Here is a 21414-nt window from a genome sequence, read left to right as displayed (position 1 = left end):
CTGCCACGAAATAAAATGAGCTCCACGAGGGTCAACGGGGGACACTTTCACATGTTTTGACAGGGAGGGAGGCCATTATTTTTTGAAATATTAAGGGTCTAAACCTGAAACTGTTTGGGTCTACATCCTCTTAAATTACAGTATTTCCTCAAGGCGTGATGATATTGAATAGTTTCTGCCGTAAACTGTCGTTTCTACACTGGGCTTTGTTATTTCGAGGATTAACAAGCTTCAAACATACAGTAAATGCGGTTTCCAGGGGTTTCAGTAGAGATGAAGACAAAACACTAAGTTGTCGTCTTTTTAATTGGGTGTTACCAAAGAAGCGAGTCTGACATCACGGTGTGAGACAGAATTAGCCCGGGACGACACTGTGATGGATTTATCCACCTTAAAATTAGATAATTTTAACACTTACATACGGTTGATTTTCATATTCACACACAGTATGTTCCGGGCTAAGAATATCCTTATAACAATTGTCTGTAATAAATTATGAATTGCAGCTCTTGGATAAAAACATCTACTATCAAACAATGTGATGTACTATTTATGTATGGTACAAAAGCACAAATTTGGTGGCTACATAAACGATTCTGGGAACTGTTTGAACCGTTACCAATGCCCTATAAAAAATACACACATTTATGGCATGGATAGTTTTATCGTTTAAAGATGCCCATTACCACCATTTTCCTTATTTTTACACAAACTGGTAAATCTAATAGCCATTTTAGTTGACACAGGATAGTGAGGTATCCCCCCCCCCCCATTATTATATACTGTATCCATTACAATCAATTATGTTTTAGCCTAACGTTGTAAGATGTGTTTAAAATGATGGTAAACTGTTTTGGCATCATAGCTAGTGGAATACTTCCAGTTTAAACTATGAATATACACAGTTATAGACATACAGTATTTTGGGAAGTCTTACTCTGGCTTTTTTTCGATTTGCGGGGGATGGCGAACGAGCCCTGCCACCTGGGAGATTACCGTAGTTGGAAGAAATATGGCAATAATATCTTATCTCAGCTATCTTGAGTCCTATTTAATAGGGTTCAAGGCCTATAAAAGACATATGCTCCTAAAAATTACTTGGCCAACTGGACAGTACGTGCTCCATTCCCTGGATGCTCATTGAAGTCACAGCACACACACACACACACACACACACACACACACACTAAATGTGTTTGGATGTTTGGAAGGCTACAATTAAAAAAAACCAGTTTGTATTAGCGAATACAGGGTGTTCCACGTTCTCCCCATCCCTTTCCTCCTCCCTTCAACCAGCTCAAGCCTGCTAGCCCCCCCCTACCCCCACCCCCTCCATCTGCACATTTGCATCCTTCGAGCAGGGAGAACAGCATCCCTCACCCGAGCCTTCCACGTTAATCCCACGGGCCTCGCGGGGAGGAACAGGGGGAGCATTGAAATGGGTCACAACAAAATGAGGCCATCCGGGGCTTGAACTGCAGCAGCAGCGGCAGCAGTGGCGAGCTCCCATCTGCCACGAGCGGGGATGACATACGCAGCTGCCTCACGTTTCCACTGGGGGAGGCTCCACATTGCAGTACAGTGGCCCGTTAAACCCTCTAAGACAATAATGCTGCTTTTTGGATGTCCAGAAAATTGTAATCTATGTTTACCAACATGGCAGTGAACGTCTACCTTCTTTTGTAAGCAACAGTACTATTGGATCTGGAATCTTTTCCCAAAAACATCTCTTTCTTTACTTGCTGAATCTACAATAATGCATTCAAATAGTGGGTGTCTGTGGTCTAGCGAGACTATTCATCTTTGCTTTGCTTGGCAAAGTATCCATTGTCCTTAATTGTGCGCTCACCAACTGTCAAAGGGGTTCAGACACCTTATCCTCCAAACTTAGCACGGAAAAATGACACCTAAGAGACACCCTATTGAGCTTTCACACATTTTATAAAGCACAATGAGTGCTAAACCCATGTAAGAGGGACCGTGGCAATATTTGTGAGATTATTGTAATAAACATTAGGAAACACCATCTTTTCCGTTTCTAGTCGGAGAGAGAAGTTCTTTGAACATACCAGCTGCTGTCACAATTAGACTATAATGTACATGAGGTGGTCACAAAATAGCATTTTGAAAGCTACTAATTGTAATAGTAGAGCAGATATGTGTCAGAATTGAAGACACAAGAATGAATTCAAATGAAGACACAAGAATGAAATTTGGTACTGGTGCATAAACTCTTCAAATCCCGCTTCTGATGTCCTTTATAACTTCAGATGCATTAATTTTATTTTACATGCTGTATCTGAAGAACTATAATAGCTACAGGCATGCTTTTGCCATGTCTACAATATCCATATTTATACTCAATTTTAATACATTTATACATAAAAAAAATCAATAAAAAAAAATGCAATATTTTAAACATTTTGGCTTATAAACCCATTTTGCTCTCCCGAGTCTGTAAAAGTCAAGAACTGGAATACCGGTAGATACAAACATGCATTTGGGACCAAAGTATGCACAATATCAACTTTATGTTAAACTTTAGTACATTTATGACATATAAAGGAAAAAAAGTATGAAAAATGTGGAAAAAAAAGACAAAGTAAAAGGTACGCACAGAGCTCTTCTTTGTCGTAGTTAAAGTTAAATGAAAACTGAACTGTACTTAACAAATATACTGCACTGGATTAAAATGTTTAGCAACTGTATTACAGTAGGCATAGTTTGAACATTTAATTCAGTGATTCTTTCTTGTATTGCCAGAGGACGCCCGCATACTACAAGTGGTACTGGTACCACCCTTTAAGAAGCACTGGTCTACAGTTGACATAAAACAGCAGCATAGGACAGTGCAGATTCTTTCCCATAGACAGTTGTGCACCCTTCCACTCCTATAGTACAGTCTCTCCACTTATGAGAATGGAAATTGTGTCTGCTCCGAGATGTTTGTGCAAGGCTGAAGGGCAATTTAGCTAAAATGACTGAGTTGGAAATCCATTCTGGGAGAGCGGAAGCAATATGCACCCGCCGTCGTGACACTGCTTCTTGGCAAAGGGGTGTAATCTTGTATAATGTGATGTGTGCACTTGGTGCAAAATGCTTTAAAAAATAAAAAAAATAACAGAGCAAAAATGCTCAGGATTAAGCTTTTCTGGTGTCCACAAGCAGTGGAGAATGTCACACTCCCTCGGAGAGCAGGAAATGAAAGTGTGAACGGCACACCTCAGAGCGAAGGCGAGCGCACGGTGATTGATGCAGCAGGATATTAAATGGATGGCCAGCATGGAATTACATTATTCCCACTTCTCGGCCTCTTGTTCATGAAGGCTTTTACATGCAAGTGCGCTCATTTCAGAGCAGAATTAACATCCGTATCAATCGGGCATTTGATAACAGTCTTACAGCTGACCGGATGGTTACGAGAGGTTACATATAAAGTGGTGAGTGACCCAACATTTTTCCAGATGAGAGACATCGCCCTGACGATTTTTTGAAGCCATTTATTGCCACTCCCAGTTGAAATTTACTGTAAAACTAAACATACAAAAAAGACAATTAGACTTTGCGTATTTAACCAAACCACATCACTGTTTTACGAGCGTCTGCTTGCTTAATGCTAACACACAATGCAAAATGCCATACATGGGCTCATGTAAATAGCAATGATGTGTTTAAGCAACGGATATTTGAACACCAATAATGCAGCGACACATGTAGACAGACAATATAACAATTCTTCACATCCTCAATATACATTGTGTAATTTGTGGTCACTAAAATCTGTGATGGGCAGACAGTCGATTTTTAAATCATCATTTTTTTAAAGCATACACAGCATGGTAGTCTTCACACTTTTGGGGGTTATTCCTGCAGTTTGTTTGGCATTCTGAGACAAGTCGTGTCGATTACGATAAATCTCCAGATGGCAACTTTCTACACTTGTCACTCAATGTGGGCACTGGCTACTCCACGGACGAATAAGAAGTGGTATCACTAAGGAGTGGATGTCTCAGCAAATTGCCTGAGCAACACTAAAATTACTTATCCGATTTCTACTCCCTGGTCATTTGCTTGACTGTATTGATAGAGCCGCTTGTCATGTATCTTTTTCATGCGTCTCTGTTACTTGACACTTGTCAGAGGGGTGGTGGTGGTTTAAGCCCAGCTTTGGCTCGGATCTCCCACGAGAGAGAGAAATTCTTATGGTGTCGCACTTGGATGGCCCTGTGGCGATTAGATTAGATTTAAAAAAAAAAAAAAAAAAAAAAAAAAAAAACGACATGGGGAAAAACAAGAAGTGTTTTTAAGCCCAGTCCTTGAGGAACCAAAGAGATGCTTGGTTAATTAGTTCTGCGACAAGGCTTTTATGCCACTTTTTCGAGATGGCGTCGCCTTGTAAGGGGAGGGATGGCAAAATGTTTGATTTACTCCGAGCTCCACTTATGAGTATCACATTATGGAAAGGGAGAATACCCCAGTGATAGAGAAATATCCGGTCCATCTTGGAGCTTTACGCTTAGTCATCCATCACAGCAGAACAGAGGAGCTGAATATATGCAGTCGTGCCCATGTGACAGGAGAGGATTGTCTCTGTGCCAGAACTTGATTTCAGAGGACCTCCTCATCGAAGAAAAGAAAAAAAACAGAGGCATGGCTAAATAGTTCAAGTTAGAGAATTTTATAAAGTATCACAGCGCGTGGGTCTGAAATTCTACTTTTTTTGTCTCAACATAGCATGCATAATACAGTGGCGCCTTGACTTCTGAGTTTAGTTTGTTCCATGTAACTCAGATGAGTCTTAGCTCTAATCACCTTTCCCCCTTTTGAAATGAATAAAAATGTTCAATTACAAAGTCAATATTGATATTTTCAGTGATCTGTGCATCCGAGAGTGCCTGTGGACATCAATTATATTATAGTACTTTATCCCCTATAATGGATTCCTTCATGTATGTATGTCTTTTGGAGTAGAAAAGAGCAAGGGTTCATTGGTTATTGGAGAGCTGCAAACAGTTGGGGATTATTGGCCCATTTGAAATCCCTCCAGCACTTTGTGGTTTCTTTTAGTGTTAGGAAAAAAAATCAATTTGAGCTCCCTAACCCGAGCATCCAACTTCCTTAGATCGTCTCTTTTTTCTCTCTTTCTCTTTCGCACTGTGACCTCAGTTCATCGTCCAAAGTCGCCTGGATCACACGGAGTAAGAGAAGAGATTTACTTCAAACGCGATACCAGACGACAAGGTTCTGAGGTAGCAGATGACACTTGGTGCTAGCCTGGGGACAAGCGTTTAGTCAGTGCGTGTTAGGTCATGTATGACCACGACTGATAAATCAATAGTGCATTATAAGACCCTCTTGGAGCATGTATTGGGATGTTGGTTCTGGACACAAGTGCAATCGATTCATGACTATTTGCCATCCAAACTAATGTGAAAACCAGTGTATCCAATACAGAAATAGTCGAATATCATATGATGAAAATCGGGTGTAAGTTGATGAATCGATGACGTCACTGATATTTTATCAGCACATAACTTTGGCCAAAAGTCCCTTCGAAAATGCCTGATTGGCATTATCCCCAAAAAACGTGACTAGCAATTAGTTGACTTCAAGTTTAAAACATCGATGTTGACTAATAAACTTATCGGCACAGTACAGTCGTCCCCAACATTTTTTTGCGCCATAGACCTCTTTCACGTAAAGACATAAAAAACACATTTTTAAAAAAATATTAAAAACACAACTCACCATGACGCAAAGCTTATATGTCCGATTAGAAGACAAGATGCCAAAAAGGTGACAAGCAATTAGTCGACTTGAAGCTTTAAACGTCTATGCGGAGGAGGAAAGTCGACTCATCGACCAATTGGCTAATCATTTCAACCCTTAGTATACGGTATGTACCAAAGAAGTTGGTCAACAAAAATAATCAGGTTCCGATATTAAGGTTGGCTGAAATGAAACAACGACAACATTGAAAAAAGAAACTAACCTTTAAGGTCTGAGGTTGTGTATTTTGTGTAATTTCTAAATTACTGTTATAAACATTGGGAAACAACAAGAGTCGGCTTTTCCATTTTGCTCTCACATGAAGAAAAGTTACTGCACCACTGAATACTGTTTAACCTTGCGTACAGCCTGCTACCAAATTCTCCAAGGAATGCGTTGGCATGATTTTGCTCACCTTTTATTTTCAAACATTTGCCTGCGGCAAAAGCGATGGATACGTTGCTGTAACACTTTTAGAGGCAAATTTTTTAAAAATTACTATCATAATCATAATCTCTATAAGAGCAAATGGGTACTGACTGCAGCAGTGACAGCCATGAAAGGCTAATTATCGTTATCAGATGTTGCGATCTTCAGAGTCTGCGCATGGCTGCAGGACAAACAGAGTGGAGGCTGGATGGGGGTGCGGGGCTACCAATATCCTGGTGATCTCTGTTTGTGCAGTTCAAATCTCCCAGGACTGTGATAATATAGTGTTCAGTAAGCCTGGCAGTCTCGCCAGAGATAATTACAGCGGACATGCTGTAATGGTGTTCAAAGGACAGCACCAGCCATTAAATTACAATCTAGGAATAAACATTTACTGTCTGTGCGAAAGACAATGTGGTCCAAGCTGAAAAGTCACTTTTGAAGGTTGGTGTGTCCTGGTGAAAATATTATATTTGATTTATTATATAGGTTAAATTTGAATAATATTTTCTTTAAAATTGCATAAAAAACAAACAAAAACCAAAATATTAGTTATTGATTTCACATTCGTCCTACCATTAACCGGTATATAAGATGCTGGATTTAGATTTTTCATTTTATCTAACGCATGACGCTATTTTCCCCCCATTTAAAGCATGTAGCCATACATCTAATTAAGATTTGATATGGTTATTTGAGACTGAAGACGTTTGAAAAGACTGACTTGTGTAGAATGAACAGAATACATTATTTTCTACAGCAGACTTTGGAAAGCAAATTTTCTTCTCGTCTCAGAACCTTTAGTGTGTCTTTCTGTGTGATCTAGCACACAACAATTTATAGAAATGAGTGTTGCTGGCAATCATTGACACAAGAACTCCCACAGTCTTGACAAATTGATGGTTTTTAAAGAACATCACACCTCTTGCATTCATGCATATGTTGTAATTATTCCACACTCACAATAGAGCCCAATACGCAAGTCGGGGGTTGTTTTCGGCAATGTGCCATTGTCTCGTTGTTTCATCAACAACTGCAGACGTCTGAGCTGAATCACCATTTGCATAGAAAAGTGTTCCCCCCTTGTTCCATAAAGTCCTGCTGTGTGTGTCATCCGTGTGGAGCTTATGCAACCTGTGAGTCAGCGAGGCCCCAGTATTTGGATCCGTCCATCCTTCCGGTTTCAATTCTGCATTGGGAATTGAGCCTGCGCCTCCTGCATGAATGTGAATCACTACCAATAGCCTGTGTATCAACTCAGTTCTTTTGTTTGTTTCCTTTTCCCTCTGCAGGTTCCATCGCAAGATGCTCCTACATCAAGTACCACTACTCCTCGGGCACAATACCCAAAAATCTCTCCTACAACATCACCAAGACGATAAGGCAGGATGAGTGGCACTCCCTCCGTAAGTCTATTCCCAATACTACTGGCTTTGTTCTATGGTGAACTGCATTCACAAGTTCGAAAGCTGGATCAAGTAAAATGCTTTGTTTCTTACCTCCATTGAATTTCCACTCAAATGGTCCCTTTTTAAAATCAATTATGGGAAGTCCCGTCTCCTTAAAAGGTGTAACTTTTGTTTTGCCAGGATACAAAAAGAAATTGGTGAGATTTTGAGTACTGTTAGTCCAGACCCACGCACAATGGATAACATAGGAAAACATGTTTTAACTAGTTTTACAGTTATAGTATATACAGTAGTAAATATTTCTTTTTAATTGCGTCTGTACGTGCTATAAAATAGTGTTAGAAATGAAAGCAAACTACATAGGGAAGAAGACAGACAGCAGAGTCTGCCGAGAATTAGAGCAAAGAGAAGTTGCTGTTCTCAAGCCCTGGCACCTGGCAGCAAGTGACTAGTCAGACGGCAACAGGAAACAGTGACAGTATGAGGTCAGTGCGTGTTTCCCTTTGGCTCGGTGGTCGACCACTGAGCTAGCTGCACAACAGCCCCTAAAGGAAGAGGCTGAGCATGTCAGGTGTCCTCAAAAAACTGGATTTCTCGTACTGTATATCCCTCTGAACGCATTTCGTACGCGAGCTCATAGAATCCAACAGCGCTGTTGGAGACCAGCTCTCCCGCTGCTCCATGGGCTGATGAAATCAAAGTCTAACATAATGTGATTGTGGATCACGCTGGATCAAAACTGACGTCCTAAGTGTTCATTAATTCCACAAATGAAATTTGTAATAGAAACACAAGAGAAATTGACTTGACATTGTGGAAGTATGCCTTATGAGGATATGCGATATGGAAAATGGATAGATAGATAAATTGTCCATAGCTGTAAATGTGAATGTCAATGCTTGTTTGTATATATGTGCCCCGCTTCTCGCCCAAAGTCCACCTCACCCTAATGAGGACAGGCACAATAGAAAATCGATCAATAGAGGTCCCCGACAGCACATTAAGAAGCTTTTCATCTACAGTGAAGGACACATGGCATCTTATACATTGATATAAATAACAGAACCTCTGCTGCCTATTTAAATGTGAGTACTTGGCTCACTTCCAAGCATTTTATGATATGATATGATTTTATGACAGCCACGCGCATTGAAAGATGTTTACATCTCCGCTATATCTTGGCCTGCTCCTGAAAACACATACTGTAGCTCATATTTGCGACGAGAAGGTCACCTTTGTGCAGCCGTAGATGTTTCATGTCCTTATTACTGGGTCGAGCCGCTCAGGATATCAGCGTGAGATAACGCTCCCGCTCCTGAACCGAAGGCCAGTCTCTCCGGCATGAAAGCGACAAATGTAAATAGCAAAAGGGCAGGTAAACAAATCTCTGTCCGATGACTAAGCATTTGCGCTTGCTGCTCGATCAGACTCATTGGACAGCACTGAATGACCCACTGAGATTCATCAAGGAACTGGGTTGAAGTGAATCATTCACAGTCAAGGTCAACTGTATTTATTCAATTGAAATGTCAATAAAATCTAAACCAGTGCTTAGATTCTGATTAGTCATTAGCCAGGTCATTGTCGCATAAGTAAAAATCCATCTTAACTATTTCGATCTCACAGTCGAGAGATTCTGGATCCGAATCTCGAAATTCAACATTAAAAAAAACAACCATGTTAGGTTAATATCAGTTCGAGTTTGAATAGGCGTGAACTTGATTAAAAATAATTCATTCCTTAATTTTCTAGGCGGGGGGAAAATATGGGAAAAAATTGCCCATCCCTATTTTATGAGTTAATCATTCATACAGTAATGGTTAACGACAGTTCTGCAAGTTCCCTGTAGCAGACCAACCTGCAACCGTCGGTTAATAACCATAAATTATTATAAATTCCCATATGTCACCATTAACTCCCATGCAAAGCCTACAGCACCCGAGGAGCCGCCCTTTTCCGTATGAGTCACCCCACTTTGAAGCTATTTGGTCAGCAGGCAGAGTTGAATAGTTTGCGGTTCAACTCCAGAGACGCCATGGACCAAATCCACCCATGCTGCCTTGGGCCTTGTATGGATTAAGTAAGAATGACAACCTGGTCTGGCTTTTCATGAAGTGTGTGAAATTGAACTCGGGCAGGCCTGAAACACACACACAGATTCGAGGAAACAGCGGGGTGACGCAGAGGCCGCTAGCGACACTCGAAGATGAACACGATACTCATTTGTTTCTGTCAGTCAACAAGAAAAAGAAAATAAAGACTTGTGACGGCAATGCTGTTAGGAACCAAAATACACATTTTTCGATTACCGCAGAACATCAAAGCAACAGACTGCTACGCAATATCCCGTCTACCGCCTCAATTGTCTGTCACACATGCAGAGCAGGCGTACATTTTTGATGCTGTAGGTTTTCTAACACCACAGCTTAGGGATTTTGTGACTTCAAAAGGAACCTTAAAAGCTCACACCGCAAGTGATGGCGTATAATCCAAAAGGTACCGACGGAATAGGTCTTGGCCACTCCTCCTCGATTTCCCATCCGAACAGGCTTGCGTGAAGATGACAGGGGTTTAACTCATTGAGCGGCATCAATTCATTGCAGCGCAGGTTTCTTTCATGCCGCCAAGCTGATAAACCTCGAAACCCTACATTGATCACTCCGTTTTGCCAATGCTTAGTATCAGCTTTGTACCAGCTTTACTCACTCTCTTCCACTAAAGGGTACCATTTCGAGTACCTGGTCATTTATATAACATAATATTTAAGGACTCAAGGCCACCACTGGCGAATTTAACCATAACCACTTAACCAAACAAAAGATTAACTTGGTTATTTAATTTCATATTTTATGACCCAACAATTTGTACACAAACAATTAAAAGGTACATTTTCCATAAACCTGGTGATATAATGAGGGTTGTGCACATGGGGGCCCTGAGAGCATACTAATTAGGGGACAGTGCATATTCTGCTGTTGTGATACTCCTTTGTACAACCATAACAGGCCCGGAGAGAAAGATTTGCAGTTCAGTTTGTATATATTGCTGTTTTTCCACTTTACTAACACAGTCATTGGAACAAGCCAAATTATGATTATCCTATCAGCTCACAGTGTGCAATGCCAACAGTGAAATATCCTGCTTATTTTAGACATGATGAAAGAAGATGAAACACAAATGCACATGCAATTACCCGCAGAGTTCCGGAATCTTGCCATCTAAAAATATCCAATATGTATCTCACTTAATCATCTGATACCAGAAATGGGATCCACCATCAAACGTGACATCGAAGCAATTATGCTAAACAGAAGGGAATTATACATTCAATCATTATAAATGAGTTTGTTTCCATATTTAGACATGGTGAAAGCGCTTTTGATTGGCATCATAAGTGGCGCTTTGTCACTCAAACACAAACAGGACCGAATCCTGAGGTATTTGCTCACAATTGGCGGCGAATACCAGTAAGTATCATCCAGAGGGTACAGAAACCTTGCGGAATACGTCGCTGGCAGTCGTGGATGCGCCCCTGTTATGTTAATCGGGTTCCACGGATTAGGCCAAATCGGGAAATCAGTGCCCATTCATGTGAACAAGCCTTCAGGCTCAGTGATTCATCAGTGCTCATCCATATGTGGATCCAGACCAGAGGGAAGCGCAAGACAGGAAGTTGGTCAGGCACTGTGTTCCGACACAGGATATAAATAGAGGAATATTATGCCGTGAGGGTCATTTGGATCCTGGCTTTCGAAAAGGCTTCTGGTGTTTGATCTGTCTATTAAGGTTTTAGCACATAAGGTTAAGTCTATCATACAAGACATGGTTTATGAAAGGGATACCGTATTACGGAAAACTGACGTTTGTGAATGGGAGTCTCGATGTTTGTTTGTCTGTATGTGTCCTGTGATTGGGCCGAAGACAACTGGGATAGGCTTGAGCTCACTCACGACCTGAAGTGCTCTCGAAAATGGATGGATGGCCTATTTAACCACTTTGACAGCTCTACCTTGACTTACGTGGGCCGCGATGTTCAGGTTTTTCGAGTTACAAGTCATCAGTTGGGCAATTATTTGCTTAGTGTTGATTGAAATTTGACTGTGATAAAAATAACAGAGATGCACTTTGAGCTGAACGGGACAAGCAGCAAAACGCACAAATACAAAATGAAAACACTTGCAAGGAGCAGGGAGCAGGGAGTATACGTTAGAATGTGGAAAATGGCCAGAGAGCTCTTGACGGTCCCATGCTGCTTCACCAAGATACAAGATAATATCTGTAAATTTCTATCATACTTTTCATTCCACTTAACCCTTATATACTGTTAATTTTCCATGGTGTTTGTGTTGCTGTGAAATGTCAAAATGGATCAAATTTGTCCAAACAGTACATAAAGGTAAATTGTTATTTTCAATCCAAATCCAACCCAAAAATTGCTACTGACTCGTGGTACAGAACTCTCTGTGCAGGTGAGATGACAGGAAATTTGAAATGCGACCCTCGGCTGCTCAACAGTATTGATGTTGTCGGAAAAGGAAAACCTACACTCAACAAATATGATGAATGTGCAAATCAGAGCGTCTCTTTAAAACAGCTGTAGATGTATTTATTTATCGTTTGTTTTAAAAATGCTTCAGAAGCGTGTGTGCGAGTGTGTGTCGCAGGTAGAGTAAGAAGACAAACAGCCTTGTTTTTTGAGGGTCACTGTGGGTCGTATAAACACACATTGATTTTTATTCCCTCTAAGATCTACTGATCATTTGCATGTGTAAAATTAGATCCCTGCTGCACAATTGTTTTCCCGTTCCCTTCTGCCCTGTGTCCTTCCGCCTCATTGCATCCATACAGATGGGACTATGGGGATATTTATTAAATTCTTCAAGCCACATTCAAAAGTAAATGTGGAATCTGCCATGAGCATTACGTCTTATTTTCAGATCAGAGAAAGTGGTGCAAAAGAATGGATTTATCGACCCAGTTGCAAATCTGTCGCAAACGTGAGAATCTCTATCTATCTATCTATCTATCTATCTATCTATCTATCTATCTATCTATCTATCTATCTATCTATCTATCTATCTATCTATCTATCTATCTATCTATCTATCTATCTATCTGTCTATCTGTCTGTCTGTCTGTCTGTCTGTCTGTCTATCACTATGACTTACTAGATTCCTATTCAATTGATTCCACCAAAATAATTAGCTCAGCTAGTCTCTCTGCTAATTTAAAGAAAATTCACTGATGCCGAACGTGGATTACACCGTGAGGTCCATTGACTGGTCAGCCTTGACAAGAAGTGCGCAGCGTGGGCTGCCAGGTTAGCTCACTGTGTGCACTATCATGCCTACCTGACTCACCATCGCATTGTGCCGTGCTCGTGTTCGGTGATGAGATGTGCTTGAGCGTGAGCATCAGGAGGCCCGTGGCTGAAAACAAAGCGCTGCCAGGTCAGGCAACTCCCCAGTGATACTCTCGGACCGACACGGTGACACAACTGAAGCAAGGGCATGGCTGAAGCAAATACAGAGAGCGGGATCTCAAAGGTCTAAGCCTAATAAAAACAAAAATTCCCATCCATCCATCCATCCATTTTCTGAGCCGCTTCTCCTCACTAGGGTCGCGGGCGTGCTGGAGCCTATCCCAGCTGTCATCGGGCAGGAGGCGGGGTACACCCTGAACTGGTTGCCAGCCAATCGCAGGGCACGTAGAAACAAACAACCATTCACACTCACAGTCATGCCTACGGGCAATTTTAGAATCTCCAATTTATGCATGTTTTTTGGATGTGGGAGGAAACTGGAGTGCCCAGAGAAAACCCACGCAGGCACGGGGAGAACATGCAAACTCCACACAGGCGGGGCCGGGGATTGAACCCGGGTCCTCAGAACTGTGAGGCTGACGCTCTAATCAGTCGCCCATCCGTGCCGCCTGCAAATGTTGCAGGGTCAAACTGGTAAAATCTTTATTTTTATGTAACATTTGAATTGTGCAGTTTATTGTAACTGTCATACAAGTGTAACAATATGACAAATACACACTGTGAATGTCTACCAGTTAGAGGTGTAACTAACATTAAAACCAAAAGCTGTTTGTGCGTGGAAAAACAATCAATTGTAAAACTAAAAGAAGCTAGAAAATCAATAATTTCCTACTGTATATTCTTAAATCATCCACTGTGGTCACCAGAATTGTTCAAATGTGTTGTGGAATTTGAACGTTTTCACTTAGGGGTGTAGTAACTTTTGTTGCCAGCTGTTTAGTCGTTAATGGCTGCGTGTTTAGTTGTTTTGATTATTTAAGCAGCACACCGAATTGTAGCAATTTGACATTTCTTCAGTGTTGTCCATAAATATAATAAAATATTTACAAAAACGTGAGAGGTGCACTCACATTTGTGATGTCTTTTCTTTCAATCAAAATTGAGCCTGTAAAAAGAAACCACTCATTATCACTTTTTTGTGATAATGAGTGGCTTATCTGCATTGCACTTATCTGCATCCACTCATTGTCACTTTTTTGTGATAATGAGTGGTTTAGACAATAAATAAGACATTTGTTGCCAATATTATGCATGCTCTATTTGTGTTTTTTTTTTTTTTTTTACAATTTAGTCAATAAAATCACATTAACATGTGTAAATGTACATTTTCAAGCCAGTGCAAAGAAAAATCGTCCCACTGTAATATCCCCTGTCACTGGCGGCAATCAAAGATTGAGACGTTAAAAAGCTAGATGGGGATTTGGGAGAATTCATATTCACGGGAACAAAAATCACACCTGAGAAAAATTGTGAGCCAATGTGTGTGTATATTCCTCCGTTGGCCTAAAGCCTCTCCTCTGGATGTGGAAGCAAAACGAGGCCATTTTTCATTACTGTCACTTTAAGGGGACGTGGGATCTAATTGATGCTTTATAGCTCAGTTGGAATAATGTGGAGGAAACCGCAAATTGGGTAAGGAGGCATATCCTGAAGCTTTATGAAACAACCCCAAAAATGGGACACTAAATATAACAATCCAAAATCTTGTTCCTACACGCCTTCTTAGCGTCTTATCTGCATTGTGAATATTTAAAAATGTACCTCATGTTACTATGCATTTGTCTATACTATTTAAAGGTGTAACCAACATGAGAACCAGAGAGCTGCATACTGGAGAAAAAAAAAACAAGCAATTGTGACGCTAAGAGCAGATGGATTTTTTTTTAAATAAATAATTGAGACATCAGAAGTTTTAAGATTTTCTTTTATGTATAATGCCATACTTAAGACTATAAAGACTCTAATTCTGTTTTATAATTTTATAGCCACACAAAACAGCAAATTGGCGAAAGACGCATACACTCATATCTTTATTGAACAACCCCAAAAGTAGGACAGTTAATATAACATCTCACCCAAAAGTTTGGCTCCAAGCAACTCATGTTCCGGCATGCCTTCTTAGCATCTTATCTGCATCATGAATATTTGAGTTTTTTTTTTTTTTAAATTCAGCACCACCTAGAGGTGATCATTTTAATAACTTTGCCCTGGAAGGCCATCTCAGGTGAGATGTAATAAAAAATGTAATAGATGCAGTGTTTGAGGTGGCACATTTAGAATCGGACGGTTCTGCTAATCCCGTCTATATTTATCCATGTAGATAATCCTTTTATTTATTTTTTTTTATTTTGCAAATGAGCCTACTGAAAATAGGTCTTCACATCCCCTTCTTCTCCACATTTCCATTCAAAGCGGAAGAGCCAGAGAAGAAATTCTGCCACGTCTCATGCACGCGCAGTCAAGAGTGCGTGAGTCACTGTAGCCCCTGGATCAAGCTTCGGGTTTAGTGGGATTTGTCGGCAAAAGCCACTCTTACTCAAACGACGGGCTCACGTGTTTGAAAAGGTGCGAGGATGTGGAGTGGTGAAGTCCCTTCTGTGCTCGTGTCTGCACTGCACCTTGTTGTAATTTCACAATGCAGTGGCAACAGTGGCGCCCTGTTAGCTAAGCACTGACAAGCCCCAATTTCTGCACTGAAGTCGATTTTTTTAGTCAGTACTTCAGTGTTTATTTTTCTGAGAACATTTGGAAACAGAACTTCCTTACGTTATCCAAATAGTCGATCATCCCTCCTTGAATGGTAATCGCCATCTTGTATCATATGAATAAATACAATGACTAGAAATCCCCATTTTATTAAATGCTAGACGCAAAAGCGAAGCTGCAGTCTCCAATAAACCTAGAGAAATTTGACTGTAGCTAACATAATGTGAAATTCCATAATATGGACTGTAAACATTTCCGGTACTCAGTGGGTCTAATTGCTTTCAGCTTAAAATAATCTTTTAATGTGGAAAGTTCTCCACGCTGTGTTGACTTGCATTAGTCATGAAAGAAATATAACTGTGAAGGTGATCGCAGAATATCAGCTACATTTGTATAGAGGTAAATGTGCTATATAAGTGGTATCTCAACTTACAATTTTCACAACATACGATCCATCCCATGAATGATTTTTTTTGCCTTAAGTTGTGAGGAAAAATCTTAGTTCTAGATAGCGCTGATGATTTATGTTGCTGTAAGTTATAACCCTTAAAGCAACAGATATTTTCACACAAACAGTGCGGTAAAAAAATTTAGACAGACAATATAACAATTCTCACAGGGATATACTGTATTATTTGTCTTCTGCAAAAAATGAATAATATTACTGCACCTTAGTTGTGATGGTCTTTATGTTACACCATCAAATCCAAGTGTATTGTATCTATTGTTTGTATTATACTGGCCACTGGTGGCCGAAAGCGTGCACAACAGAAGGAGGCCCATTTAATAAAGCATGAAATCATGATGCAAAAAAACTCTTTAATTCTTTACACATTATATTATTAATGTTTTTATGAAGTAAAATACTGTAGAGTTATCTTTTTCTTATTAAAAACATGTCACAACATTTATGCTGTTGTTTGTTTTGGGGAGCTGGAACAGATGAATATAATTTCCATTCATTTCAATGGGGGGAAAAAAATCATTTGCGATACGAGTCTTTTGAGTTACCAGCATGTTCACGATAGGAATTAAACGCATAAGCCAAGACACCAATATACAAAGATTCGAACAAAAGGATTACAATGATTTCTCTCTAATTTCTGATTCCATGTATGCAGTATGTAAATGATTGACATCACCCCCGTTTGAGTCTCGACGGTGCATCATACGAGAAAGTCCCCAGAGCAACATGGGAGCATGTTAGTCAGATGGATGAAAAAAGGCTGCATAGTTTGAGGCTTAGCGCGATAAACACTGGCTAATTATCATGGCAAAACAGGCGAAGGGATTTTGTACGTACATCGTCTGCAAAATGCTGTGGATACTGTACCTGAGTCTCCTATGTTTTTTTTTTGGTTTTTTTTTTAAAAGAAGACATTATGCATTTACTGCTGAGCTCGTGCCAACAAAAGATTTACTTGGTTGTTTAATTTCACATTTGAAGGGTGGGCGGGCTATTTGTGGACAAAAAAGTGTTGAGTGTATAAAACGGCAGTGAATGCTGTTAACTAGCCAAATGCCTGGTCTAATTTGCCATTTTATTGAAGTCCTTCAAACCTCCACCCGCAAGTCCCATTCATGCTTGACTGGTACTCTAAGACTACCTGAAGCTACTTTTAATGACCATGTATAAATATCGCAACTGATTATGATCTGTCTTTTAATATGATTGCAAAGCAAACAAAAGAACCCGTGACTTTTAAGCATTCAAAGCTAATATCACTTGACAGTCGATTACAGAAATTGTGCCCTGTCCAATTACCCTTGCAAAGATTAACAGTTCATTTACATTTTGGGAGTCGATCATTGCTATCAATCTATCCACTATGAGCTCAAGTCCATACACAGAGACTTCATTTCAATCTGCAGTTTGGCAGCGTGGCTGTTTGTTACAATGCGCCGCGAGCTCATACACTGGAGACGGATTTATTGACGCCACTGTTTGAAAATGTGTGCCGTAATTCCCAGTTTTACACTTCACTGTTGCCAAGAAGACGCACAAAAAGAGTTGTAAGACCTTGCAGTGGCTGTGAGAAGGATACAATGAAGGAATGTCTAAGGATTTATGTTTAATTACTGTACTTGATGTTGATACTACCTTGTTCATTTTGAGAAGCTTCCAACATATTGTACTGAACGATACAATAGGTACATAGCTATGATACATACAATCGATACGAGACCGTAGATATAACAGATGCAACATACAGAAATAATAGATACAGTAAGTACAATAGTTTTGATATCTACAGTAGATACGATAGATAAAGTCAGTATGATAGATAGTGTATGACAGAAAGACAGATCAATACAAATTTACATCCAGTTTCCCACGTGACCATGATGCGGGCGGACTGTACCACTTTTAGATTATGTGACGTGTCCATGTGCCACATATACAGTACACAGCGTAGTGTAAATGCTTTAGTCTTTCTGGTCTCCTTTAAATTTAAAATCCATAATGAAGTAGGCTACAAACTACAATTGTATTTCACTCACGAGTACCTGATTTTGAAGCAACTGAGAATGAGTTAGTTGGGAGCTACTGTTGTGTGGCCGTAGCAAATAGCTGCTGGATTTTCGGAAAAGCAAGTTGCGCAAAAAAAAGCTTAAGGGAAATATCGCAGCCTTGAAGTGACATTTGCGTATGATTCATATTCACTATCTGTCTGAGTCATACACAGAGCATAGCAAGAGACTCTATTTTATTGAGTGAATCTGCTTCCTTTTAAAGACATTTTATTGTCCAAAATATACTGTTTGCCCCTTTGGAAGGTTCTTCCCTACCTGTCACTGTGTTGTTTTGCATAAATGAATTTGATGAATGAATACATTTCATGTCATTGCATTAATTTACCACTGTATGCATTTTAGTCCGCATTGGCATTTTCCGTCTCACTGTTAATCCGGTTAGTAACATCACAGAGCTTCTGTATCCACCAACTGAGAAATCCTCCAGTCATTTTGGCTGACTGAGAAAAAATAAGGGCGACAGAGAGCTTAAGTTTACTGAGATCAACTGCCACATAGGATTTCACAGCACACTAGGATTCTGCTCGCTTAATGCAATTATTTTACCCAAGGAACCTTCATCGCAGTGGCAGCTGATCGAGTTTTCTCCACCACTTTTAACAAGTCAATAGGTAAAGATATGTGCGACCCGTACCAGAGCTGCATCACTCATCAGACAACACACATCAGCAAAACAACTGAACTCATTAACTATGTACTAATTAAACTTGTTCATCTAAAATATATATAGTCTACATATATGTTGAAATATTTTAATTTTGCTACCGATATTTGTATTTAATTTCAAGGAAAATAATGCAGTGATCCGAGTGTATGGTGGGGCGGGGCCCTAGCGACCTCTATTGACAACTCAGCACTGCCTCATCGATGTCCGATATCAATACAGAATATTGTGGAAAGAGAAAAAAAATGTGTTTCCTTGCCAAAGGACATGAAAACAAAAATATTTAGCGGCTTCAGTTAATCTAACCAAAATAGTCCTAATTGTGTTATGGAAGCTGTTGTTTACCAATAAAAACAAGCAAAAAAAGACAAAAGCTCATGTAATTGATTGGTCCGTCAACATCGACTTTCCACACAAATCCTGCTCATCCCAGTGGATGAACACACAACAGACCTCAGGGGGATGCTTTCACAAGCCTTTTCTGATGTTCTTCAGACAAACATGTACAACATTGTACAAGTCCCATCTGTGCTTAATACGTGCCCAAAGACGTGCAAATCCCATTATGATATTTGTACAAACCGGCTACTAGAGGTATTGTTTACTCACCTTCCCCGGCAGGATGGCAAACAGGGATTAAACATTTCCACACCCAGCTTTAGACCCGCCGAGTGCAGGGATCTTTCATAAATCCGCTCATCTTGCAAAATAATCATATCTCCTGACAGTCACCAATTGTTTACGTGACATCGGACAAGAAGAGCATGTATTCGGAAGAGAACATATCGAAACATTGTTTGTTGTACAAATTGAGCCTTAAATTCACTTCCACTTAATGTGTTGATCTGTATTTCAGGAGTAGCACGCCAGAGAAATAGAGTTAATAAGGGCAGGGAAAACTGAATGTTCTGAAGTCCTGTTGTGCCTCAACTGTTCACAGCCAATGTCTACATGACCTCAGCAAAACGTGCAGTTTCTGACTCTTCCCTGCCTTTCAAATACCACTGAAGCTTTAGCTACTATGGGTATAAAAAGAGAAAAGCCAACTTCGGTACCACTCGTACTCAGAATTTCCTCGATTGACAGGTGTGCTTAAGATGTTCCAATACAGCTGCTGTCACATTTCTATTTTAAGCTGCATTATTCAGCCACTGCAATTAAGGTTGATTAAAATAAGTCTGTACACTGGGCTGATAAGAGACTGACGACAGTGTGTGGGTGCACAGATGGACGCATCGCACGATCCAGTCCCCAGCGTATACATAATCTCAACGGCGGAGAGACAATGTGTGCGGCTGCGACGACGCTTGGAGTCAGGGTTTGTCAAGTCGACTCCTCGGCACCGTCTCTTATCTGCTCGGCGCACTCGTGCAGCAGCGCCACTCCGCAGCCTCAGACGCCAAGGTCATCCGTCTTCCCCCAACCCCCGACTTCCTTCACTCTCTGCCTGTCTCTTATGTTCGCCCCATGAGAATAGTGCTCCCCAGACGACGAGGCAGGTGTCCACAGACAACAAGCTCCCCCGTGGTGCGAGATAAACATACGTTGGTAGACATTTCTAAGGTTTGAATTTTTACCTCACTTCAACTCAGCAGGCTTCTTATTCATATTCAATGTACCTGTATGTCAAAAGGCTCCTTCACACTCTACTGAAAATCAAGAATGTACGACAGCATCGCAATAGGATTTACTATAAGTCCGGACTGTGACTTGACCAGTTGATTTAAGTTTTTCTTTTTTTTTTTTGAGCCATTGATGTGTAATGTCTGTTATGTCGCAGGGTATTGTCCTGCTGCATAACTCGAGAGAGCTTGAGCTTGAGGGGGACGAACTGATGGCAGGACATTTGCCTCCAAGATTTTCTGATCGACAGCAGAATTCCGTTTTCTATTCATCACACCAAGTTGTCCAGGTTCTGAAGTAGAAAGCAGCCCCAGACTATCACACTGCCACCACCATTGTTTGACTGAAAGTGGAGTGTTCTTTTTGTCAAATGTTATTTTTACACCTCCAGAAAAGTTTAACTGGCTTAATTTCTCAATGAATGTCTGTCTGTATATGTGTGCCCTGTGACTGACTAGCGACCGAGAGTCAAGTGTGTAGTCTGCCTTTCCGCCAAAGTCAGTTGGGATCGGGTTTAGCTTCCTATGACCCTGAACACAATAAGCATTATAAAAAATGGATGGATGGATATCCATATATGGTCCTGACTCATTTACTGTCCATCCCAAAAAGCAAGGTACTTGAGTATGTTAAGGAACAGTCACGTTTGTCCCTTCAAAAAAAAATAACATTTGTTTTAGCTAAACCACCATCTCCCAACAGCATTTGCAATCGGTCATAGCTCCATCTCCGGGCTGAGTAACCAAAGATGACAAGATACTGTCTACACTTCCAAGATGTTCCAAAATGACTGTGAAAAAACTCGGGAAGTCTGTTGACTCTTCTTCAAATGAAAATGATCCAGTGGATGTCAATCACTTTTTGTTTTGTGTTTGTTTGAACTGTGACTCTTCCTCCCTATGCTTTCTGAAAAGAGACAACTTCCTCTCTTCAGAGATTTCAGAAGAAGTTGCGGC

General features: G+C 40.4%; 2 protein-coding genes across 2 annotated transcripts in view; one reads left to right on the top strand and one right to left on the bottom strand.

Moving 5' to 3' along the window:
• tmem178bb (transmembrane protein 178Bb) overlaps positions 1 to 21414 on the top strand; it is a 64223-nt gene that overhangs the window by 22545 nt on the left and 20264 nt on the right. The window contains exon 2 of the mRNA XM_061667251.1: positions 7491 to 7604. Coding sequence (XP_061523235.1) covers positions 7491 to 7604 — 114 coding nt within the window. The remainder of the gene's footprint in view (positions 1 to 7490; positions 7605 to 21414) is intronic.
• Positions 1 to 21414, bottom strand: part of braf (B-Raf proto-oncogene, serine/threonine kinase) — a 78250-nt gene that overhangs the window by 41449 nt on the left and 15387 nt on the right. The gene's annotated exons all lie outside the window — the stretch shown is intronic.

Source organism: Phycodurus eques, chromosome 22 (assembly GCF_024500275.1).
Source record: "Phycodurus eques isolate BA_2022a chromosome 22, UOR_Pequ_1.1, whole genome shotgun sequence".
NCBI classification, from domain to species: Eukaryota; Metazoa; Chordata; class Actinopteri; order Syngnathiformes; family Syngnathidae; genus Phycodurus; species Phycodurus eques.
The sequence above is the reverse complement of the archived record's forward strand: the minus strand, read 5'-3'. Positions and strand labels throughout refer to the sequence as shown.